The sequence below is a fragment of the Ochlerotatus camptorhynchus genome, unplaced genomic scaffold (genome assembly GCF_037179485.1).
Source record: "Ochlerotatus camptorhynchus isolate MF236.1 unplaced genomic scaffold, CSIRO-AGI_Acam_v1.1 ptg000855l, whole genome shotgun sequence".
NCBI classification, from domain to species: Eukaryota; Metazoa; Arthropoda; class Insecta; order Diptera; family Culicidae; genus Ochlerotatus; species Ochlerotatus camptorhynchus.
The window spans coordinates 159,813-186,601 of NW_027041314.1; the positions used below are offsets into that span (position 1 = coordinate 159,813).

The window sequence follows — 26,789 nt, forward strand, 5'->3', positions numbered from 1 at the left end:
ATGGTGTCTTTACACCATATATACTTAGTACTATCAATTTTTAGTAATATACGTTAAGTAAAGTGTAAAATTATGCCAATAGTTAGTGGCATTTCCTACTTAACTGGGAACTCGGTTGATCCTGGCTCTCTATCTCGGTACACAAAAATCTCCAGTCAATGAGACTACCACCAATCGATTTAGCAGAATTTTTCCTTTGAGAATATGTATAACATGTTGACTGAAACCGTTTGGCAGCCGAGATATTCAATTTAGTCGCGGTTTTGTCAATTTTTTTCCAGTGTGCATTGGGGTGACCTTTTATTCGTAGAAATCAGTGATGACCATTGATTGTTTTCAAAAGATCATGATTTTGAACATTGATGCTGATTTGAATCACTGCTACATCCTAAATATAATATTTCTTAGTTGATTGATCCAAGCCAAGCATTCTAAGAAGCATGTCATTATCGTATTAATAATGATTATTACTAATGACTTAATAATATTAAGGGGATGAAACTATTCCTGTTCGTGCATCAATAATCATAGTTAAACATCTGCAATTGATGAATTAATCATTCAATGTATAATAAATATATTTAGATATATGAACACGGAACACAGACAGATTTGGAGTGAATTCACATTGTTGTCTCTTTCGAGCAGTACAGATATTGATAATATAGCAATAAAAGATAGATTTTGTTATGAGTTAATGCACATGTGTGGTACACACTTTTGGACACGATAAATTCTGGTAGCCTTGTACCTTAAACTAATTGTTTGATTATACCTTGTTTTCTTCCACATACTCAATGATAATTTCAGATAACTATCTAATTTATTCGCTGATCATCTTCCATTTTGGCATCCATACGCAATAACAGACATTGAAACGGTGACTCAAAAATCAACTTCTATTTCTTCTATGTGATAAGTGGCAAGCAGTCAAATACACTCAAAGAAAACACAAATGTTATTCTTTAGCGGAAAACCTGTGAGTTTATTCTGGCAACAAATTCTGCCACAATCAAATTAATTGACGTTCGAGGTACAGCTTAACATTTTCTTTCATTATTCTTTCGGCACTGGCTTTGATCAGAAGAAAAAGCTAAGCTTGCCATCTTGCATCGGCACTCAAAGTTAATATGATTGTGGAATAAGTGTACGTATTTACAAACTAAATGCAGTGAAAGTGATAAATCAATTACCTTAGTATAACCAAATAATTATTACTCGTTATAGAGCGATCCGCCTTACTACGAAGTGATAGCAATAAAATGAAGAATCACGGATATCGAATTATCGTAACGGTATTGCTCAATCTAGTGATCAGTTAACGAATTTAGTGAATAATGAAACATAATCAGGAAAAAATATATTTATTAACTTTATACGGACCAATGTTACACATGCTATCACTCAACGAGTGGAAACGAAAGGAAAGCATCTACTAAGTCGACCGATCAACTGTCCAATTTCAAACAATGTTGGATATATTTCGCGGTCTGAAAAGCTTAGTCAAAATTAGTCATGTAAATACCGATTCACCGGTGTTTCGTCTGCACTACTCTATAACGGTGATGATTTTGATGTCGTTCTCATTGATTGTAACTACGAAGCAATATGTCGGCAACCCCATCGACTGCGTGCACACGAAAGACATACCGGAAGAAGTCCTTAACACGTATTGCTGGATACATTCAACGTATGCATTAAAAAGTCTATTCCTGAAAAAAGTCGGTAGTGAGGTACCCTATCCAGGTGTCGGAAATTCAGATGGGAAGTCCATAGATAAGAAGATATACAAATACTATCAATGGGTGTGTTTCTGTTTATTCTTCCAGGTGAGTGAACCAAATAATATCATGGTAATATTAAAAGGCAAGCAGAAAATAAAATATGACAGGCCAATACGAAGATCCGAAGCCTTTTACGCAAATATGTTGATGTTCTGTTGGGTATTGTTGATGTTATTTAAGAACAAATTGAGCAGAGCCATTATGGCTGATTTGACACACACCTTGATATTACATATGAAATTGGTAGTCCATGTCTAGTGCACTGCAGAAAGCTTGGAATAGCAGTTTCATTATGGTAGCCTTTTATTTTATATTTTGTTGATAGTTGTGCTCTTAAAGTTTCGCAGTGATATTGAGGTTCATCAGAAATAAGGTTTCTATAGAGAGTTACCTTGATATTAAGTGGCGTTTATTCACAACACAAGAGCAAGCTAATATTGTTATCAATGCCCGCTCTCTAACTTGACATTTTCTCAAACTCGACGGTAATCCAGGCTTCTTCATAAATAATTAATTTCAATTTACCTCTTTTAAACACAAAAATCATTTTAATATTTTTCTAAATTGCATTTCACTGAGAGTGATCAAGCTATTTGTGTGAGTGGATTTTAAATGGCAATTCAAATATTTAACAAATAATTCACTATTGTTACTCAATAGACGTAAGATAATTATTTACAAATAATTATCAAATAATTGCGAATTTTGAATGAAAATCAGATCGGAGTTTGTTTTTCTTGGCTTTGGTTTTTTATATGAATTGATTTATTTGTACAGGCTCAATCGAATAAACTTTACAGTGCCAAGTTATCATTTTCGTTATACATACATAATCCTAATCTTAAATCTAGAGTTACAGGGATTGAACCGAATACTCGCAGTCGTCTCGAGGTTAGAGGACATTTACAATTTTATGAATGGGGTGAGGGAGGAGAAGATTTCACCATTTCTAAAACATGAACTTATTTTTATTCAACTTTTTATCAGCTGTATAATTTTACAATTATTACAAAACAACAAAAAATACAAACTAAACACAAGTTAATCAAACTTACAATCTAAGGTTAATATTCTTCAGGAAAACAAATAATATCCCAAAATATCCCGAACTGGAACATTAGGTTGTCTACCTCGAGCCCGAAGGGAATCGTACAGCTCAGATCTGACTCCACGATGCTCAGCACAAAACCAAATGATGTGATCTGCGTCTTGGTAACCTTGTCCACATTCACAGAGATTGCTGTCCCCCAGCCCAACATGAAACAAGGGAGAGTTTAACGAATAGTGATTGGACATGAGGCGAGACATCACACGAACGAAGTCTCGATCCACATCCAACCCTTTGAACCAAGGACTCTTCGACACCTTAGGGATGATCGAATATAGCCGTCGTCCCAAACTCCCTTCACTCCATTTATTCTGCCAGCTGGCGAGCGACTGTTGACGATAACATAAGTAAAATTCATTAAAGGCGATTTGTCGATCGTAAATATCGCCTTGCATAGCACCCACCTTAGCAAGTGAGTCCGCCATATTGGCTTTGGTTATCATACACAAATTGGCGTAGACGGCAACTCTGTAGCTCTTTACTTCTATGAGAAAATCCATAAGCAAACTTCAGACTGTGCGTGAAACATGGCGGACTTTGTACTATCCTTTCACTCCACCGAAAATTCTCATAAGAAACTGTCTATATTTGCTGGAAGAGAAAATTTTTCGTCAACGCCAATATGTGTCTGCTCTTAACTTAGTATGCTATGATGCCCTTCCACACTTATTAATTGAATCCTTTCTATGCCAACCAATGCATGGATTTGTATATTGTTTGGTAAGCATTATACTGTATGCCTGTCGAGAAACCAAAAGTTCATCCCGAAAGCATTTTATAACCAGAGCGGTAATCAAACCCACCACCTCTGCCTTGGTAGTATCATGCCTTAACTGACTAAGCAATCTGAGGACTCCAAGTTTAAGTTTTTTATATGCCTATGTAATACCTATCATGAAATAAACTTCAAACTTTATCACAGCATTAAATAATAGAAAATCAATTTCAAATACATTGCACAGTGGTCCACAAATGGAAATTGGGTGGAATAAATTCAAAAAAAAATCTTTAATCAGTTAAGGCACGTTACTAGCAAGTCAGCGGTGACCAATTTGATTCCCGGTCTGGTTATGACAACCTTTCGGGATGGGCTTTTGATTTATCGATATCGCTGGGCATAGAGTAACATTGTGCTTGTCACACAATATACAAATTCATGCATTGGTTTGCATATAATGCTTTCAATTAATAACTGTGGAGGAACACAAAGCTGATGAATCATGTGCTCGAATCGAAAAAGTTTATTCCACAATGTGACCCCAGTTTTATACATCGATACACCTGTGCTGTTCGATATTATAATCGCATTTTAAATCTAACCTCCGTAGTGTTATTCGGATAACTTTTTTTACAAGCTCTTGATAGATCGATTTCTAAAATATTTATTTATAGATTACTAAACTCAATTTTGTTCGGTTAAACTTTGGAGTTGATTGGCTGAGTCTGCTTAAAATTTGAGCCATTTCAGTAAAACACCTCTTTTTTAGTACCCCTTGATGAAATTTTAATTTTTTAATAAGTACAGCAACAAATTCAGTTTTAGACCTTAATTTACAATTGAAGATTACATTAGAACCTTGATCCAACTTGCAATGTTACTTGAACATTATTGTCAAAATGATGGCCATTATGAAAATAGTTACAGCACTACATTTTCAGTTAATAGTGTCTTTGGGAAAGTTTTTCCGTTTTTTTTCAGTCATTGTTTATGTGAAATGATGGATTTACGATTAATGAGTCCAAAATATCGACTTTCTAGCTATTTTATATAGGCCTGTACGAAGTCGAAAAAATGTAGAACAATTTATGTAAGGCATCTCTGCTGAAGAAATTATGTTTTAAAAAGCTTTATAACAATCTATTTGTATCAACGAATTTTCTGTTTATGTTTCATAAATCAGTACCTTCCCGTTTTTGGCAACACATGATTTTTGGCTTCTTTGCTTTCTGAAAAATCCATCCAACGCTTAATTCCAATGCTGATATCACTAGACCATTCATATTGGGGATCCTCCCTATATGGTATTCCATGTAACAAACACATACTTTACAATAATGTATTGTTACTGAACAGATTGAACAGTTTTTTAAAAGTTCAACTTTGAGGCTCTCTGGAAAAATAATTAATTAACATAAACCCGATGTCTTTGCATCAAAAGTTTCACGAAAGCGTCTTCTATCATGTAAACATATTGAATTACAATTAAGAACGAAGAAACTTAAATTTTTATATAGATACAAGAATGGTCTGTTTTATTTCATATTACCCTATACAGTCGGGTAAGTTGAGACAATCATTTAAGAGCAGTTTTACGATGAAAGTTTTTTTTTCTCCTTAAACATGTATATTAATGTATTAAATAATCTTTCGTGGACTTAGTAAACCCCTGATGGAAATAAAAATAACCCCCAAAGAACGCAGTGGGTAGTTTAAGATATCCAGAAAAATAATCATGAAGCGACAATTAAATAATCGTACATTATATTGTTGACAATTAACCCTTTTATAAATTATTTGGTAAATGATCATAGTATTATCTCAAAAGGTATACTCCATACTGTCTACAAGTATTTTTGTATTATCAGAACAGCTTATAGTCAGTCAAATGAAAACTTTAAGCAATTTCGTAGCTATTTTTTTTACAAACAAATAAAACGTTTGACGTACAGCATAAAGTAAAGCTTCCATTCATATTTTAAGCAGTAGATCATCTATGCAATGTATCAAATATAACAATTTTTCATAATAATTCCTGTATATTCACCAACTCCTAATACAAGGTTGGATGTTATGCTGGTGAGTAAAATGAACATGTAATGGGTCTAAAATTAACAAACAGTGGGAAACAATTTAAACAGACACTGGGGGTAAAATGAACAAATGAACTAGTTCATTTTACCCACATCGTAAACTGTTTATTTAACCCCCAAAATATCAATTATTTTCAATGGTAAAGATAAACATACTATTATTGAAAATATTTGCAATCTTCGATAAATCCTCAGCATTGACGTATTAACGAAACTAATGGATATAATTTATTGAATATTGATATTTCAGCTCGAAAAAAGCTTTTGCATCGCAAGCGGAAATTAATATCATAATCAGAATCGAGCGGAGCATTTGTTTTTATTTGCATTTCAAGAGCAAATTTTCATTATGTCGTAAGTAACATTCGCACCAATCCGAGAAAAATAAAGTTTTGTTTTGATGACCGAAAAGTTATTCCTATTTCCAAGTAAACTCATATAATCTCATAGTGATAGCAATGTTTAACATATTTAGAAGGGTTTTAATCATACAAATGCAAATCGCTAGCTTTCATGCTAAAAAATACTGGTTTTTTAGTCAAAAGTTATTATACGTCGTTTGGTGGCCCCTATTGTTACTTAAGTCAAAGTGTATTTACCAGGATATTCGGGAGAATTATCAATTACGTCTCCTTACGTGCAGCCCATTCATCATTTTAGGACCACCGAAATCATCTTAGCAACAAACAGTTCGATTTATTCACTTTAATAATGAGAAAGCGAAACGACGAACGTACACTTTTCACGGGTTTCTCAGCACTGTTACTTAAGTCAAACGGCATCTCCATAGAAATTGGGTGACTTAAGTAACATCGAAAACTATTTTGATCGGAAAGTGATTACGTCAAAAAGCAATTTGACTGGTAAATAAATTTAAAAATGGGATTTGATCCTATATTCGGACAGTATATAGTGTAATAGCAGGAGAATCGATTGACACTGATAGCTCGACTTTGTTTACCTTTGTTACATTCGACGTAATGAAAATTTGCTCTTGATTTCTTCACTTTAGAATTGGTAGATCTTGGATCGATCTTTGGAAGATCGATCTTTGAAAGATCGATTTTTGGAGTATCGATCTTTAGAAGATCGATCTTTTTCATCGCGATTTCCAATTTTTAGGGTCGATTCTTTGTCCACGAAAAGATCGAAAAAATCGAGTTTTTCTTTCGATCTTTTCGATCTTCAAAAAAAAGGTGTTAAAATGTTTAAATGTATTTACATAGAAAAAACAATTTATTATCACCTCACCTCCAATATTTACGAATACAGCAACATTTGAAAGGTTTGCGATAAAGAGCCTGAATTTATAAAGAGACGACATGTCAAAAATGGAACAATCGAATATCTGTCAAAGTCATAGGAAAAGATATTCAAATCGCGCAGAAGGCCTGTCAAATGGATAAGGTGTCGCCTCTTTACCCAATTCAGTCTCTTGAGTTTGCTCTACCTCCCTCCTGTGCCCATTGCTCCTTGCCAACACATTTTGTCTACACGGAGAAACAGAATAATACATTTTGATTGATTAATCATTAATGATTCAAAACTACGCAAAAATGGTTAAAATTTATTACCGAACTGAATTGACACACACATTGACAGTGAGCAAGTGTGACGTTCATTTCCTCTTTGTTTTCGTTTGCTCATGGCTTTGTGCGAATTTTATTCAAAGAAAAATTTCTAGCCGATGATTTAATTGAATATTATAAAGAAAATACGAACATACCACCGCATTAAAAAAATCAAAATATCGATGCTTTGGTACCGATTTAATCAGTGGATCGGTTTCAGGGCCATATATAAGATCGATCCGTCAAGATCGATCTGACTACATTAAAAATAGTATTGCTCAATGCATTGTTTCTAAACAGTTAAAATAATACTCTGTGGAACTTCAACTTTGATTTTCTCCAAATGGCGGATATGTTACATTGGTCTATTTGAAAAGTGACGCTAGAGCTCAGGATATCCAGTCCAGGATATTTTGAACAGCTTAAAATCTAAGAGAAAGAGGAGACAACTGGCTTCCTTTTGGCGACGTTTTCTTCTTGTCTCGCGGAAACGACCATGCAAAAACTATTTCATTATGGCCGACTGTCAAAATACAAGAAAAAATTCTCGCGTTTCTATACGTTCGCCCGACCAATCAGGCGCTGGTTCGTGCTTGAAAGAAAATTGGTTCATAAAATTCCCCCTATTGTCTCTTCTTCCTCTTAGCTCTTCTAATAGGGTGGTTGTAGATTTAGGACTGAATTTACCTATTTTTGTAGTGATTACACTACCTGTTCATTTTACACCCAGTTCATTTACCGGTTCGGTTTAGTTTGTTGGTGAAAAAAAATATTTTATATTGTTAGGCTAACTCAACTCGAGGGCAACATGACAAAACCTCAGGGTTTTTTTTACAGTGTACCCCGACAATTTGGTGCTGATGGTTCTGCCAAACTCACAAAGTTCAGAAGTGTTATCTGAATAGGGTGAATTCGGAAATGATGTACAATAGTTAAAATTAATGTTTAAAATTCATCTTTTGTCGTGCGCCCACCAGAACGGACACGCGACGTCCTACGTAAAAATTAATATTAGCGACATAGGAACTCCAGTGATGCCGGTGAGACATGTCGTTTTGATTTTCAGTAGTATGCACAATACACAATCAGTTTATGAAACTTTTATTTATTTATTTTTTATATATTCATCGAACAACTTTGATCAAAAAAATTAATCTGCAGACTGATTATATTCAAGAGCAAAATAAAATAGAAGACAGCAAAGTATTTTTGTTGTCATTCGATTGTATAAGAAAATGAACCTCTAATTCAATTCGTTTGGATTTATTTCATTTCACAACGAAAACCATAAATTCACTCTTTTCATATAGCATTGTCATCCACACATGGTGAAACAAAAAGTTGGTTTCCAATAGAGAAATACCATTGCAGCGGTGAAGGACAATCCCTGTGTTTACGTTATGTGGTGACATCTACTATTTGCAAGTGGGTACGTGAAACTAAGGTTATTTGTCACCTTGCCGGGGAATCAACCTTCCTTTTCAATATTAAAAACAGCAGGTTCTATTGTTTTTATATATTGTCCCCCAACAAATTGAAATGATTATTTGTATAGAGAATGTGGCGTTCACGATTTCAACTTACCCCGCTGTACTCACATGAGGTGAAAAAACGTGGGGCAAGTTGAAATGCTTTGAATGTTTAGGAAAAACTCATTTCTCGATGAACATTTCAAATGGTCCTATCTGCTTTGATCGATTCTCTTAATCGACTTTCTCTTTTCATAACCACTGCTATGCAAACAGATTTCGCGTTAATTCTACCACATAGTTTGATAAAGGAGGTTCTTATCTAGCGTCCAAAACGTCAAATACATCAGGGAAAGGTTTTGCAGCTGAGTTATTGACGAAAGAGAAAGTCGATTAAGAGAATCGATCAAAGCAGATAGGACCATTTGAAATGTTCATCGAGATTTGTGACTATGTTTTTTATATCATCACTCTGTACCTTAGTACCAGTACCTTTTAATTGTTCATCAAAATCCGATCACAATCAGCATTCATTCTGGTACTGTGCTTGGCAAAATTACATATTTTACTTAATTGTGGGTCGCTGAATCCATATCTGAAATCATAATTCGATAAAATGTACGATTTAGTATTATAAAAATGATTTGATGTGAAAACTGATGTTAGAAGCTTATATTTAGGTGTATTTTTAAAGATTTATTTTATTTTTGCTGTAAAATATGCATATGTTTTTCACAAACTACACCTTTTGTTGAATTTTTAGTACCAAGTTCTTCTTCAGCAATCAAGAATAAATGCAAACTTCTGAATATTTCATTGCATAAAAACCTGCATGATCAACTTTACCTTGAGAAACCGCTAGTACAGGTTTGATGGCATGATCATTAGCAAATTGATATTTTCCGCTCTCATACGCCTTCAATAACATGCGTGATATTGGAGCAAAATATAATGCTTGATTTTACAAGTTCCTTTGGTACTGCGACACTATTTACAACGTGTAAAAATGAAGATTCGATTGATGCTGATAGTTAAATCGACACAAAAAATGATTCCGTTGCACATCATTTTCTTAGATAGAGAAGGTTTAACAGTGCTATCTCTTTTTTATCTTCACCGATGGCAGACAAAAGTCGTTATGGAAGTTTCGGTTGCGTTTGGGTGTAAAGCAAAAATCATGAAACTCAATCTCACCGCAGTTTGGAGAGATTTGCAGCTGATGAGTTTTGTTAGCTTGATATTCCGAGCTGCAACATCACAGCTTGCAATATCAACCACAGTTGTGTGCTTGTTGATTTTTGTCTACGAAAATCAAGCGTGGTGGGCTTTGGTGAGATTTGATTTTTTGATATTTTTCCAACACTCGACAGGTATTTGTTTGTATGCCAAACAAAAGGTTGGAAAACTAATCAGGTGTATCGGTAAAAAAGGGATCAACTTCCCCCATCTAATGATTTTATAAATCCGAGAAAAAAAATGTTATAAAGCGAAGGTAGTGGAAGCAACCTTGCAAGCAGGTGTTATTATTAAACGCTCAAGTACAGCTTTAACGTTCGATTTGAACGACTAGGAAAATAAAGTCTAGTTTTGACGGATCATTTCTATGTTAAATTACTTGTGGCATGAGAGCAATTCCCTACGAATTCGCAAATCGGTTTATTTTTGTATTTTTTGATTTGGTTGAAAATTTGCAGAAACGTTCCTTATGACCGACTATGTCATTTTGCATCTGCATATCACCAATTGGAATCCAGCCTTATTTTTGAAAAGGGCATATAAAAAATATCAAGCTTATCTTCAGAAAATCCTTACTCGAAAACTGTTTTCCCGACCGGTTTGGTGTCTTGCGCAATATTGCAGATAATGGATGAGACTATTTGAAAAAAATATGCAATCTAAAAAAATTAAACCAACTTTTTTTTCAAATAAAGTCTTAAAAACATTTTTTCTCAAAAATGGATTTTTTGTATTTTTTTATTTGTTGATATGTTTTAGGGGACGAAAAATTCCATCTCATCTATTGCACTATAGGTCAAGATGAAGAAATGATGGACAACAAAGTTCTGATTTTTTTTTAAACTCAAGTTTGTGAAATGAATGTTTCAAGTCAGGAATCTTTAGTAACTATACCATCAATAACATCGGTAGAAACAGTCGACTCTAATGTTGGCGAATATTCGCAAAGCGTTAATATTGAACTTTTCAACAAATCTATATCTAGTATTTTGACATCACCAATTGTTATGAAAAAAATGCGTTGTGTAAATAATGCTGTGAAGAAATATCATTAAATTAATCAAAGAATAAGAAAGCACATATCTGCAATTAATGCAGAAGCAAACTGAAGATGATAACAAAACTGACGATTTTAATGACATTATTGAACAGCTAACAGAAAAGTTTTCGAAAGAAGATATAACGAAAACTGAGAAATTTCAGCTCTTGACGGCAAGGTTGCAAATACTCATTTCAGCTAAAACAATGTTTTTTTTTTTCAATTATGAAATAATTAGATGCTATGGTCATATTTTGAATTGGTAATATGCAAGAAGAGGTTGCAAAGAATGTGTTTGACATATTAAACCTGTTTATTTCACTTCATGAGAGTCACAATCAGCGATTTTTCACACACTCACTCACTCAGCGATCAGCAAATCGCTGATTGTGACTCATAGAAAGCAAAATTTACAGGTTTTATTTTACAAACGCATACTTTGTAACCTCTTCTTGTAAGTTATAAGTAAAACATTCCATCATACCATTTGGTTTTATTATTTCGAAAAAAACATAATTTTAGCTGAAAAGAGTCTTTGCAAGCTTGCTTGACGGTATTACCTAGATCATGGACAGTTCGGAAAATTATGGACACATTTAACACAAACAGGTATATGGCAACACAATCTAAACAACTTTTAAACGATAAAGGTGTATACTCCACTATTACGTCGAGGTTATGCAGTGGATTGAGTGATGATACGAAGGAACTTGTTATGCAGTTTTTTGAAGACGATGAAACCAGCAGAGGAATGCCTGGACAGCGTGATTGCGTAACAATAAGAAAAGATGGTAAGCGTCAGTCGGTTCAAAAAAGGTTAACGACGACCACTTTACGGGAGTCCTACAACCGATTCAAAGAATTAAATAGTGAAGTACAAGTTAGGTTTTCAACCTTTGCGAACCTCAGGACTAAGAACTGTAAATTGTTAACTAGTTCAGGGACACATAATGTGTGCGAATGTACTATTCATGAAAATGTTAATTTGATTATTCACAACTTAAAGAAATTTGATTTGTCCATTGATTTGAAGCCTATTACAGATAGTTTGATATGTGAAAGAAAAGCAATAGGTTGCTGCCTACGACGCTGTGAAAACTGCATGGATTCATCTTATTTCGAACAAAAGTTGTTGGAAGAAATCGTGGAAAAAGGCATTAATGAAATACAATTAATGAACAATGAGTCACAACCGACAGATGTGATATAGAAACATTAGTTAAAGAGCCGGATGAATTTGTTTACTATTTAATTGGAAAATTAGATAAATTAATACCTCACGATTTTATAAAACAACATAGTCTATGTTTTTGCAGAATACAAAACAAAATTTACAGGAAGGTGAATATTATTATTTATCTTTATTAGGGAGGCTTTCAGCCTTGGGCTGGTTCGCCTCCAATGGGAAGGTGAATATCAAATATGTGATTTTTCAGAAAACTACACATTTGTATTACAAGACTAAGTTCAAAGTCATCACTGGAATAATCAGCAAGCAACTATTCATCCATTTATCATTTATTTTTTTCAAAAATTATCATCAAGATTGCCCAAGACAGCAAACCGATCGGACAAACAGTTTTCAAGTTAAAATTTTCTGAAGATAAACTTGATATTTTTCTATATGCACTTTTCAAAAACAAGGCTGGAATCAAAATGGCGATATGAAGATGAAAAATGGCAAATTTTCAACCTAATCAAAAAATACAAAAATAAACCGATCTGCGAATTCGTAGGGAATTGCTCGTGAGTGGCCCAACTCAAGCTAAGGAAATTTTTTAACATGTTTTCCAATGTTCGATCGATCATTCTGACAACTTGGCAAAGTGTGTGAAACTAACCTATACACAATCATACACAGCCAACATTTTAAAAATGAAAGATTTGTGTGCTCTTTCCCCACACACACTGTGTAATGCAGCGTATGAATAATGAATATATTTTAGAATATAAGCAGAATTTCAGTACTACAGTAAGGGTCCAATTTTGGTAGCAACAAATGTTTGACATTTTTGCTTTTCTAAATTAAAAAAATACATCCTGATTACCTGATCACATCAAAAGCCGGAAATTAACGATAAATCTTTGCTTCTCCCGCTGAAGATCATAAGTTCAAATTTCATCAACGGACTCGTCACGAATGACAAAAAGTGAGACAAATCAAACTAACAATTAATACCTAATTCAGCAGATCTTAGATCCCCACCCTGATCATCAATTCCCGCAGGCGAACTCTAATCACACTCCACATGGCACCGCCCTGAGAAATCCTTTCTCTCTGCACTGTTCATTTTGTTCCTGTGAACGTTCATGTTTGTCTCATCTAGAATAATTCACTGAATAAAACTTATAAAACTAGGTTGTAATGTGATGTTTTTTTTTTATGATTTGTTTTCCGTCGATCTTGCTTCTGTACTGAGTAACAATGCTACCAACGCCAGGGAGACAGCTCCCACACCTAGACTCTACCTATCGACCCATCAACTCATGGACCGGGCATCAACGGTTTAACTTCCTTTACTTACTGATAAGAGATTTTATGCCTCAGAAAATCCCGGCGACGCTGACTGAGATTGAACCCAGACCTTTTGGGGTGAGAGGCAATCACGCTTTACCACTACACCACTGGCGCCGCTATGTAATTTGGTTGAAATGCATACGTTTTTCAGAGAACTTATACGTTTTATAATTGTGGAAATTCAATGCAGGAGTACAGTGGATTTGTCCCTGATATGTGGATTATTCTTCGTCTCCTGTTACTCAATAGGCTTTGTCGACCTTATTTCATGTATTACTCCATTTAGTAACCATAAAATTGATAACCCAGCACATGACAAGTAATTAAAACATGTACTACCTCTTACCCCATATTCAGGGGTAAGTTGAAAAATCGACAAGTTTTCCCATGTTTAATATTTCAACATTTGTTCAAATATTATGGACAGCATTTTTTTTTTGTTTGGCACTGTCATATGAGTTTAATCAAAATAAAAAATCAAATTCAATATACACATGGTCTAGCGAGTTTTGAAAGTAACAGTGGATTTTTCTGGACCCAATAAATTCTCAACTAATATTTTTTTTTTATTAGTTTAATCTTCTGAACCGAACTTAAAGATGACCCAGTGACCGTTATTATTAGCAAAACACCATGAAATTTAATGTTTCTCAATCAACAAATATTATAAGACCTTTTTCCCACCATGGTGCTACATTCGGTAGTGCGTGTTTTAGTAGTTTTAAAAAGTACTATGGTCCCTGGAAGCGTAGTTATCATTTTATAGATCACCAGCAAAAGGTTATCATGGAAGATTTACAAAATTTACACAAGTATTAGGAATAAATAACAGGTCATATGCACAGTATTCTGTCAAAATTGTTACATACAACTTTGGGCACCCCCATTGAAATAAAGTATCATAATGTAACATGTATGTAATTGTAATATTGTGCAAGTTTTTTTTTTATAAGAAAATGAAACAGAAAATTGGTAGCAAGCCCAAATTTTGCCTGTAGAGTTGCTTCAACTCACTTGCTATAAAAAATGTTTTTCGGAATTATGAAATCATTAGATGATATAATGATAATTAGTACTTGTAAGTAGGCTTGCTTACACTCACTTCACTATTCGCTATTCGCTAACTTACAAATACAAAATTATATCATCTAATGATTTAATTATTCTGAAAAAAAACATTTTTATAGCGAAATGAGAGGAAGCAACCCTGCTTGTAAAAAACAGGAAGAATTTTTCATGTATGTTTTTAACAAACACAACTTCTCAATATTGATTTCAGAGCGACACAGTCTGAGTGAACACTCGCGAATCATATAATTGCTGATTGTGCCGCTCTGTCAATTTTTCAACCTCTTCTTGTTACTTACAAGTACAAGATATGATTATTACATCTGATGACTTCATAATTCAGAAGAAAAAAAAACATGTTTTTATATCAAGTGAGTGGAAGCAACCCTAGGAAGAGTTATAGGAGTAGTGTCTGGAAGTTCCAAAATCTCAATTTGTTTATATTTGTCATATTCGACCTATTCAAAAAGCTTTCCATGACGATACTATAAGGCCATGATAAAATTACGTGCTATTTTGAGCATGGTAGGCATTTATAATGAACTTTTTTTTTAAATTGATGATTGTTGCCCATCATGGTCATAATAGCACGTAATTTTACCATGGTCTTATAATATCGTCATGGAAAGCTTTTTGAATAGATCGTACAAATGTAAACAAATTGTGAAGCATCCAGACACTATTCCTATAACTCTACCTGTCCAAATGTGTGTAAGTGTCGGGATTTCGATGCTTTACGGTACTTCTTAATTATTTATTTATGTAAGGTTTTTTTTTTAATAGAAACATGGCTGGTTTATAAGTAACAAATCACGCTCACCGAAATCTCATCATGCATCTTAGCTTTCTAAAAAAAATCCACTTTAATTTTCCTAAGAACTAAGTCGACCAACTCATCGGATTCACCTAAATTTGACTTGTTAGTTATTTTTTTTTTATTCATGAAGAAAAATCTGCATTATTTAGAAATTTGAACAAAACATATCGGGGTGCATTTTCGAATGTAATATGATAGCTTTCAGGGTGATTTTTGGCTTTCGAAGTCTTGAATAAGCAGCTTAACCGAAATCTGGCGTCTTCTATCCGACGTTTCTGTGAAATATACAGTCAACTCTCCATATCTCGATGATATATATCTGGATATGTGACCACTGTTTCCTTCATGTCGATGATTATCTCAGTTCATTCCGATGGTCTAGTAAGCTTTTCTTATTTTTATCTCGATCTCTCCATATCTCGATCTTTCCATGGACCTTTCCATATCGAGAGACGGAAAGTTGACTGTATTGGTGAAACGGCGGATAAATAACGCAAACCTTTGTTTTATATGCTTACTAAAGACTGTCGAAAGCCAATGTCCATGCTCAAAGTTACAAAACAATATACATCATGAAGTTTCCGTTGTAGCATTCAAAGCTTTTGAATGTGAATTTGATAAAGTATGGCAAGCATCTAGAAATCCATGGCTAACATCAGCATAATCTTAAACATAAGTTTTATTTAAATAGTTTATAATAGATATAGATCATAGACATGGAAACTCATTTTATTCATCTGTGCATACATACATCAAAAAATTTAAATGGTTATCTACAATACCAAATAAAAAGATAATAATTGTGTTCTATCTTTGCATTATTCTCTTCTACAGGCAATTTTATTTTATACGCCGCGATGGCTGTGGAAATCTTGGGAAGGAGGAAAAATACATGCATTGATGATGGACCTTGACATAGGCATTTGTTCCGAAATAGAAAAGAAGCAGAAGAAAAAATTGCTTCTTGATTATTTGTGGGACAACTTAAGGTAGTAGTCATAATCTATTTGAACAGCATTGATTATAACATTTTCTTTTAAGGTATCATAACTGGTGGGCGTATAGGTACTATATATGTGAATTTTTATCACTAGTAAATGTGATAGGTGAGATCTAATGTTTTCAATATGAAATAATCTGATAACATATATGTACGTGTTGACTTAATTATCATTATAGGCCAAATGTTTCTAATGAACCGGTTTTTTGACGGTGAATTTATGACGTTTGGATTAGACGTAATAACGCACATGGAAGCAGATCAAGAAGATCGCATGGATCCGATGATCTACATATTCCCCAGAATGACCAAATGTACTTTCTATAAGTATGGTGTCAGCGGTGAAGTAAGCACTTACGCAAATTCAACGATGAGATCGAGTCATTCTACGTTTATTTATTTTCAGGTCGAGCGACATGATGCCATATGTATTCTTCCACTGAACGTAGTCAATGAGAAAATTTATATTTTTTTGTGGTTTTGGTTTATTATTCTGACGATACTGACAACGTTAACGGTATTTTATAGAATAATTATTATTTTCTCGCCTCGAATGCGAGTGTATTTATTAAGACTAAGGTTTAGGTAAGTAACTTTTACATTACTAAAGGTAGAATAGTATTTTGTACACTGCACATGAGAAAAAAAAAATAACTTTTACGACTTTTGGATACATGATAATAACTAAAATAAGGGACGGGCTAGCATAGGGGTTGAGGAAAAGATGTCCAGAAATAATACGATGTCGTCAAATATATCGACTCGCCCTTCATCGCCAATGGTGATTATATTTGGAGGTTGCACCGTAAATATTCTTGAAAAAAAAATCCAATTTTTATTGTCATCTTTGAGAACCAAAGTTATTGAATATAATTTCTATCAATTAAATGTAGTTCATTCAATTAATTGAGATTTATTGCAAGAAGGCTCACAAAATGTCATATACCAATCGAAGCAGCTCGATGAGTTAAAATGTACAAAGAAAGTTAAAACGAGACAACGTACAGACAAAAAAAGGTACTTGGATGGATTAATGTACGTAAAATTCATAAAACCTACCACTACAAATGCTCTCATCATCATTCACTGTCATTCAATGATTTTACTTTGCCAATCATCTGGATGACCCCAGAAATTAATAAAGAAATGCGTGCGCATGTTTTTTATTTTTTTTTCGTTGGGTTGAATTATACCAGAAATTGGACACTAGAGTGATGCCAAATTTGAGATTTTTGCTCCACAGTTCTAAATATGTGATGATCCTCCCAAAATTTGAGCTCATTCAGTCTAAAAACTAACTGAGCACAAACCATTTGAAGTTAATATGAACATTACTAAAGAATAGCAAATTTTTTGTTCACATCAGTCTAACGATTTGCTACATTGCTCTTCACAGCTAAAACTTTACTGGCTATAATCGCATATCAGTCCTTTATAGATATTCGTCCATTTTGATATAACAACGCTACCCGAATATCAAAATACTATCAAAATGATATCTAATTTTGATTTTGAAATCATGATGACAACATATTTTGATATGCATTTTTTTAAATTTCGGTTGAATTCATATTTTTATATTGTTTTAATATTTCTAAAAATATCATTTAAAACAAAATTTGATATTTTATAAAAAAAAAAAAAAAAACGCATCCACACTTATGACTAAAATCTACATTTTTATTTTTACTTCTTAGGAGTCAATCAGGTTTCTTTATGAACATCACAAAGACAATAATGATCCTAACAGTATTGTTTTACAACATTTATTGATGTTAATCTGTAATGCCTTTGAATTGAATTTACAAATAGATATATATTTGATTGCGTCCAGTTCGTCTGTAATACTTATACTAATACATTGTCGAATATTGCAATTTAACTTTCGTAGACTTAGTTTCTTAGCTCATATTTAAATATGTTGTCATAAATTTTATTAATTATCAGTTCTCTCCCAATAAAATAAATGTCGTCATTGTCTGTTAAAATATGTTCGATGCGAAGGAATTTTTCATTCATAATAATATAAAAGTCATCGTAGACTAATTTTTTACACAATTCGTGTGTCGTATTCCTATATTGAATATAATTCCACTAGAATTTGTCATGAAAACGAAACTCTAAACTTAAAAACTTCACATCATCTATTTCTATGCTATTGAATCTAATGAACTTCAATCGTTCGTCATATTTTATTTTTTGTTATCATCTCACTGCGTCCTAGCAAGAAGTACGGTCGACTTGTTTCGCGCTCCGTTGTTTTGGAAGTTTTCTCGGTATTCGCTTGATATAAATTATCAGTTTTTTCTCACTAAGTGACTCCTGGCATAGTTCCCGGTAAATTGATCGAAAAGTGAGTTTTTTTTGTAGTAGAAAGTGTCATTTTCGGAACGATTAATCCGTGCTATTGGTAATTCGCGAACCAATTCGGGCATCATCGTTGCGTGGTCACGCATACGCGCTCACGCATACCCGCTTACGTATCATCATCATCGAGTGTGAGCACCCGTTTCTACATCTACATCGTTCATCAATCATCGTGCGCCTGTGTGCGCTGAGTACCGAGCCTCGATCAAGTGCACCACAGCGAAGGTCATCCACGCAGCGCGTCTCTTCCAGCCATCTGTGTAAACGCCTACACATATAACGCTCGGTGGTAGTAGTATAGGATTATCAGATAAGTTTTTGTTTTTTTCTTGTTTCTTTTCCTCCCCCATTAGTTAAATTTTCATTTTGTATTTCTGTGTTTGTAGTGTTTTCTGTGTATTGTGTCTGTGCGTTCAGTGGGAGAGCGTTTTGCGCTCCCACTAGTTGAACAAAATGGATGTTTTGTCAGAAGACGACATGGATGACCATTCATCTAAGAAAAATGATGATGTCATCCCTGGTTCGTCGTCTCAGTCTGTCAATGGGCAGGATGAGAAAAGCACCAGATTGCGGGCCTACCCGAATGACTCGACTGGCCCATGGGTTGTCTATTTTCAGCCCAAAAACAAACCCTTGAATGTTGTTCAGATATCTGATGATCTGACAAAGCGATTCTCTGCCGTGACCGAAATAACGAAGGTTAGGCACAACAAACTTCGTGTGACCGTCGCTAACCTGAAACAGGCCAATGAAATTGCTGTTTCCCAGTTTTTCACACTGGAATATAGGGTGTACATTCCAGCTTCTGATGTGGAGATCGAAGGCGTGGTCACTGAGGTGAGCCTGAACCCCGAGATACTGGAGAAGCAAGCGGTTGGCCGATTCAAAAACCCCTTGCTTCCTCCGGTAAAGATACTGGCCGTTCATAGAATGAAGTCAGTATCGCTCAGCGAGGGTAAAAAGAGTTTTACCCCCACAAACTCGTTTCGGGTGACCTTTTCTGGATCTGCCCTTCCTCAATACATCGAGCTGGGAAAACTTCGTCTTCCTGTGCGGTTGTTTGTACCTCGGGTCATGAACTGCCAGAATTGTAAGCGGTTGGGACATACGGCCTCCCACTGCGGCAACAAGGCACGCTGCTCCACATGCGGGGAGAAGCATGAGGATGGCGCCTGCGCAGCTACTGCACCAAAATGCGTGTACTGCAATGGAACTCCTCCTCATGCTCTCTCGTCGTGCCCGGCGTACAAACAGCTCGGGGACAAAATGAAACGCTCCCTTAAGGAACGTTCCAGGCGGTCTTTTGCAGAAATGCTTAAGACAGCCAAGCCATTGACCAACGAAACAAATCCCTTCGCTCTTTTGTCAGATGACGAGTCTGGCTCTGACTTGGCTGAGGAGGGAGTTTCTTTCAGTTTTCCGGAAGGTTCTGCCCGGAAACGAAAACGCATCCGTTCGCGGAAAGTTGCAGATCAAGAACCCCAAATCAGCTTGCCCAAATCAAGGAGTGGTGGAAAAAAGGAGACTTCTACTCCTCCTGGATTCCGCAGAACTGATTATACCCAGGATTTTCCACCTCTTCCGGGGACATCCAAAACCCCTGATGCCCCAATTTTAAGAACAGAAACCCCTTCTTCATCTGGGCTGTTCTCATTTGATGACATTGTGGACGGTATTCTCAAATACCTCAACATTTCTGATCCTCTGAAAAGCATTGTCCTCACATTGCTTCCGACTGTGAAATCCTTCTTGAAGCAATTGACTTCAAAATGGCCCCTTCTTGCAGCTATCATCTCCTTCGATGGATAATTTTCCAAACGAGGTCGGGGATTTGATCACTGTTCTACAGTGGAATTGTCGAAGTCTTATTCCGAAATTAGATTCGTTCAAGTATTTAGTCCATAACAATAATTGCGATGCATTTGCCCTCTGTGAAACATGGCTCTCTTCAGAAATTGATCTCCCTTTTTTTGATTTTAACATTATTCGATTGGATCGTGAGGATTCACGTGGAGGAGGGGTACTTTTGGGGATCAAAAAGTGTCATTCCTTCTATAGAGTGAATCTTCCCGAATTCCCCGGTATTGAAGTTGTCGCATGTCAGGCTACCATTAAAGGTAAGAGCCTTTGTATTGCTTCTGTATATATTGCTCCTAGAGTCTCTGTTAATCGCAAACAACTTTTCGACATATGTGCGGTACTTCCCGCTCCATGGTTGATCATGGGAGATTTTAACTCCCACGGTACAGGCTGGGGGGAACTGTACGATGACAACCGTTCTACTTTGATTTATGATCTCTGCGACAACTTCAACATGACAATACTTAACAATGGAGAAGTAACACGTTTGGCTGGTCCATCCTCGAATGGTAGCAGATTAGACCTCACCTTTTGCTCCAATTCACTATCGTTGGATTGCACTTGGCATGTAATCCAGGATCCGCACGGTAGTGATCATCTGCCGATCAAAATTTCGATTGCCAGTGGGTTCAACTCGTCAGAATCCGTTAACGTCGCGTATGATCTAACCCGTAACATCGATTGGACTAAGTTCCAATCCGCGATAGACGATACAGCATCGTCAGTGGAAGAGCTTCCGCCGTTGGAGGAATATAATTTCCTCTCTAATCTCATCGTCGACAGCGCACTTCAAGCTCAAACACGACCGGTGCCGCGATCGTCTATTCGTAAGAAAACACCATCGCTCTGGTGGGATCAACAATGCACGGAGGTTTACCGTAAAAAGTCCGACGCGTTTAAACTTTTTCGGAAACGCGGAACACGCGAGAATTTCAACGCATACACATCTCTTGAACGCGAACTCAAGAGCCTCATCAAGGCCAAAAAACGGGGTTACTGGCGGCAGTTTGTAGACGGATTGTCGCGCGAAACGTCTATGAATACGCTTTGGAGTACGGCGCGAAGAATGCGTAACCGGTCTACTAACAACGAAAGCGAGAAATGCTCGGATCAATGGATTCTTAAATTCGCGCGAAAAGTGTGTCCGGATTCCGTGCCGTCGCAGTTGATTCCTCGCGAAACCGCGAATTCGGTAGACGAAATCAGTCAGCCTTTTTCAATGGTCGAACTTTCACTCGCTCTCCTTTCGTGTGGCAATTCTGCCCCGGGATCTGATAGAATCAAGTTCAACTTGCTGAAAAACCTCCCAGACGTCGCTAAGAGGCGCATGTTGAACTTGTACAATCAGTTCTTGGAGCTCAATATTGTTCCCGACGATTGGAGACGAGTGAGGGTGATAGCCATTAAAAAGCCTGATAAACCCGCGTCGGATCACAATTCGTATCGGCCCATCGCGATGCTGTCGTGTATTCGGAAATTGATGGAGAAAATGATCCTTTTTCGCCTCGACAAATGGGTTGAGACGAACCACCTTCTTTCAGATACTCAATTTGGTTTCCGTAGGGGTAAGGGAACGAACGACTGTCTCGCGTTGCTTTCCTCGGAAATTCAGTTGGCTTTTGCTAAGAAAGAGCAAATGGCTTCTGTGTTCTTGGATATCAAGGGGGCTTTTGATTCAGTATCCGTTGAAGTTCTTTCAGAGAAACTCCACGCTTGTGGATTGTCTCCATTAATGAATAATTTTTTGTACAATTTGCTGTCAGAAAAACATATGAGCTTTTCTCATGGAAACTCTACAGCTTTTCGATTTAGCTACATGGGTCTCCCCCAAGGCTCATGTTTAAGCCCCCTTTTGTACAATTTCTACGTTAGAGAAATTGATGTCTGTCTTAGTGACAATTGCACGTTGAGACAACTTGCAGATGACGGCGTAGTGTCTATCACAGGGCCAAAAGAGGTTGACCTGCAAGGACCCTTACAGGATACCTTGGACAATTTGTCTACTTGGGCTATTCAGCTAGGTATCGAATTCTCCACGGAGAAAACTGAGTTGGTCGTTTTTTCTAGGAAGCATAGCCCAGCACAACCGAAGCTTCAACTTTTGGGTAAGCCGATCACTCATTCCATGTCTTTCAAATATCTTGGGGTCTGGTTCGATTCCAAATGCACCTGGAGATCCCACATTGAGTATCTGAGACGAAAATGCCAACAAAGGATCAATTTTCTCCGAACAATTACCGGAACGTGGTGGGGAGCCCATCCACAAGATCTTCTGACGTTGTACCGGACAACGATTTTATCGGTTTTAGAGTACGGTAGTTTTTGCTTCCAGTCGGCAGCTAAAACGCACATCATCAAGCTGGAACGGATCCAGTATCGTTGTCTTCGTATCGCGTTAGGATGCATGCACTCGACTCATACTATGAGTCTCGAAGTGCTGGCGGGCATGTTGCCACTATCCGTCCGTTTTTCAGAGTTATCTCTGAGGCTCCTCACCCGTTGCGAAGTAATGAACCCACTGGTGATCGAAAATTTTGAGAAGCTTCTGGAGCTAAATCCTCAAACATGTTTTATGACTTTGTACTACCTATATTTAACACAGGATGTCAGCCCTTCAAGAAATATTCCCAATCGTGTAATCTTCTCCGATTTCGGCAATTCAGTGAATTTTGATTTATCTATGACGCAGGAAATCCGCGGAATTCCAGAGCATCATCGTCCTATGATTGCTCCGTCATTATACGCTGCAAAGTTTGGCCATGTTGATTCTGCAAGAACGTTTTTCACAGATGGATCTCTAATAGAGGAGTCCGCTGGTTTTGGTGTATTTAATGAATTTCATAGCGCCTCTCGAAAACTTGAAGCTCCTTGTTCTGTGTATGTGGCTGAACTGGCAGCAATTCACTACACCTTGGAAACTATTGCTTCACTTCTTCCAGACCACTACTTTATTTTTACGGATAGTCTCAGTTCTGTCGAGGCTATCCGTTCCATTAGGCCGGTAAAGCACTTCTCGTATTTTCTCTTGAAAATACGAGAACTGCTTAGTACTTTATCCGTGCGCTCTTTCATCATCACCTTCGCGTGGGTCCCTTCGCATTGCTCAATTTTGGGCAATGAGAAGGCGGATTCACTTGCGAGGGTAGGCGCTATGGAAGGCGACATTTATGATCGACAGATCGCCTATAGTGAATTTTTCTCTATTTATCGTCAGCAGTCGCTCGTTAGCTGGCAACATCAATGGAGTGAAGGGTGCTTGGGACGATGGCTACATTCAATTATCCCTAAGGTGTCGAAGTTTGCATGGTTCAAAGGGTTGGACTTGAGTCGAGACTTCATACGCGTGATGTCTCGTCTCATGTCCAATCACTATTGTCTAAACGCTCACTTGTTCCGTGTGGGGTTGGGAGACAGCAATCTCTGTGAATGTGGACAAGGTTACCAGGACGCTGATCACATCCTTTGGTCTTGTGCGGAGTATCGTGGAGTCAGATCACATTTTTATGATTCCCTTCGGGCTCGAGGTAGACAACCTAATGTTCCAGTTCGGGATATTTTGGCTAGACGCGATCTGGAGTTTATGAAACTCATATATGTTTACTTTAAGGATATTAACCTTAGATTGTAAGTTTGATTAACCTTGTGCTTAGTTTGTATTTTGTACGTGTGGGTTTTTTTTTTCAATGTTTGTTTTCAAGATGAATAGAAATAATTTCATGCTTTAGGATTAATTAAATAGTTGTATCGTAAACCACATTTCAAACCTCCTTCTTCCCTTTTCCCATCCAAAAATTGTAAATCTCCACTAACCTCGAGACAACCGCGAGTACTCGGTCCAGTTCCTTTAACTTTAAATTTAAGACAGTAATAATGTATAACGCAAAGGATAACTCGGCTCTGTAAAGTTTATTCGATTGAGCCTGTACAAATAAAGTAATTATAAAAAAAAAAAAAAACTTTTGTTATATGTCTACAAAAGTGATTCATTATATACTTTCTTGTAATGTGTACCACTGGATGATTATTTCCAGTTCTGTACTTTAATATAGCCCCATTCGCACTTTATTGACAACATTATTTGATTTTGAATCTTGATATCAACCAAAAGATCTCAAAACATTCAGATTACTAAATTTGATGTCATAATATCAAAATAATCACTAATTTAGTTTTTTTTTTTTTTTTTTTTTGTTTTCCTACCATAGTTATAATAACATATTGATTACTTATTTTGTTTATTATTAACGAAATTACTAATATCAAAACGCATACATGGATTTGTTATCAAGAAAACATAATTTGTTATCTTTTTAATATCCTTCATATACCTTTACCATATAACTTTAGAGTGTCTCCACTGCTGGTAGGGTTTTAAAGTTGGTACGGTTTTCAGTGTTGACATCCAACGATTTGGTATTGTTGACGTTGATGGTGAGACCCACCACAGAGGAGTGTTTGACATTGTCACTGAATTTCCTTTGCATATCAGAGAAACGTTGTGCTAATATAGCAACATAATCAGCCAAATTGCAACATAATCAGCCAAAAGAGGTTCTCCACAATGATAGGCTGCCAAAGTCTTTCGGTACACGGTCAATTGCACATACAATGATCTCGTCGTTTTTGGGGCCTCATATTGGCTAAACGGTTAAGGCACGGTATATAAGGATAAAAAATAAATAAATAAACATTAATTCTTGCAAAGTTCAAAACGCTTAGCACTCCCACGCAAACTAACAACACCACCTTGTTAAGGAAACATTACCCTTTCTGACGGTGGTGTTAGTTTGCATGGGAATGCTAAGAGTTTGGACAAATTGACGTTTGAATCTTTTTTTCAGAAGCAGATACGTACTTTTGAAAAAGTAATCGAGAATTCATCACGCCCACGCATACTAACTACACGATAACCAATCGCCACCTTATCAGATTATCATTATTATTATTATTATTATTATTATTATTATTATTATTATTATTATTATTATTATTATTATTATTATTATTATTATTATTATTATTATTATTATTATTATTATTATTATTATTATTATTATTATTATTATTATTATTATTATTATTATTATTATTATTTTTATTATTATTATTATTATTATTGTTATTATTTTTATTATTATTATTATTATTATTATCATTATTATTATTATTATTATTATTATTATTATTATTATTATTATTATTATTATTATTATTATTATCACGATTATTATTAAAATTATTCCTTATGATTATTATTATTAATATTATTATAACTAATATTACGAACAATAATAATAATAATAATGATTATTATTATTGTTATTATAGTCGCTTCAACACTCTTGGGTTGGATCTCGTGACTATGGCGTGAGAGGTATGGATGTTAACCGCTACACCGGGTTCGTCCCCAGCTTTATCAGATGGTGTAGTTAGTATGCGTGGGTTTGAAAAATTCACGTTTAAACTCAATGTTTACGTTTCAAGCTAGGTCCTTCTGAAATAATACTCTAGATAATATGTTGAAGACCCTAGTGTTGACACTGAAAATCTTCTGCATCTCCTCAACATAAAACATTAGGATTATGTTTCAAAATTTTCTAAACTCATCAAAAGAGCTCTCGATATTAATGTACATATGTAGCTTGGAACATGTCTCTGGAGTAATAGGTAGTTTTGTTGTAGACACCTGGCAATTATTTTCCTATTTCAGAATGTAATATTTAAAATATGAATTTTAATCACTTTTTTTTTTATAATTCCAGGTTAGTTCGTCGCGACGCCATAGAGATTATTGTAAGACGTTCGAAAATGGGCGATTGGTTTTTATTATATAGATTAGGTGAAAATTTAGATAGTATTATATTTCGTGATGTTATGCAAGATTTAGCAAATCGTCTACATAATAATCAACACCATCGTGTACCTGGTATGAAAGGTGAAATACAGGATGCATGATATTGGCTATCATAGATCTTATTTGTTATCACTTTGCTGTTTTCTTTTCCTTTTTTCGTATTTTTGTATATTTATTATTCTTATTTGCAGAAACTTTTATTCATGTTCTTTATTTAATATTGCAAGGTTAGTTTCATCAAACAACACAAATCACGTTTTAAAAGACTTTAACATAAATATAAACAA

At 35.5% G+C, this 26,789-nt stretch overlaps 1 protein-coding gene across 4 annotated transcripts in view; it reads left to right on the forward strand.

Annotated features, from left to right (window-relative positions):
- The window catches only part of LOC135715328 (innexin shaking-B), a 157,620-nt gene extending 130,837 nt beyond the window's left edge, over positions 1-26,783 (forward strand). For 3 of the 4 annotated variants that reach the window (XM_065238646.1, XM_065238645.1, XM_065238647.1), the window contains 5 exons: positions 16,256-16,410; positions 16,463-16,527; positions 16,601-16,767; positions 16,828-17,006; positions 26,411-26,783. In XM_065238646.1, coding sequence (XP_065094718.1) covers positions 16,256-16,410; positions 16,463-16,527; positions 16,601-16,767; positions 16,828-17,006; positions 26,411-26,603 — 759 coding nt within the window. In that variant the 3' untranslated portion in view covers positions 26,604-26,783. Of the gene's footprint in view, positions 1-1,227; positions 1,830-16,255; positions 16,411-16,462; positions 16,528-16,600; positions 16,768-16,827; positions 17,007-26,410 lie in introns of all 4 variants that reach the window. The other variant, XM_065238648.1, reaches the window with a different exon arrangement.
- The last annotated feature ends 6 nt before the right edge of the window (positions 26,784-26,789 follow it).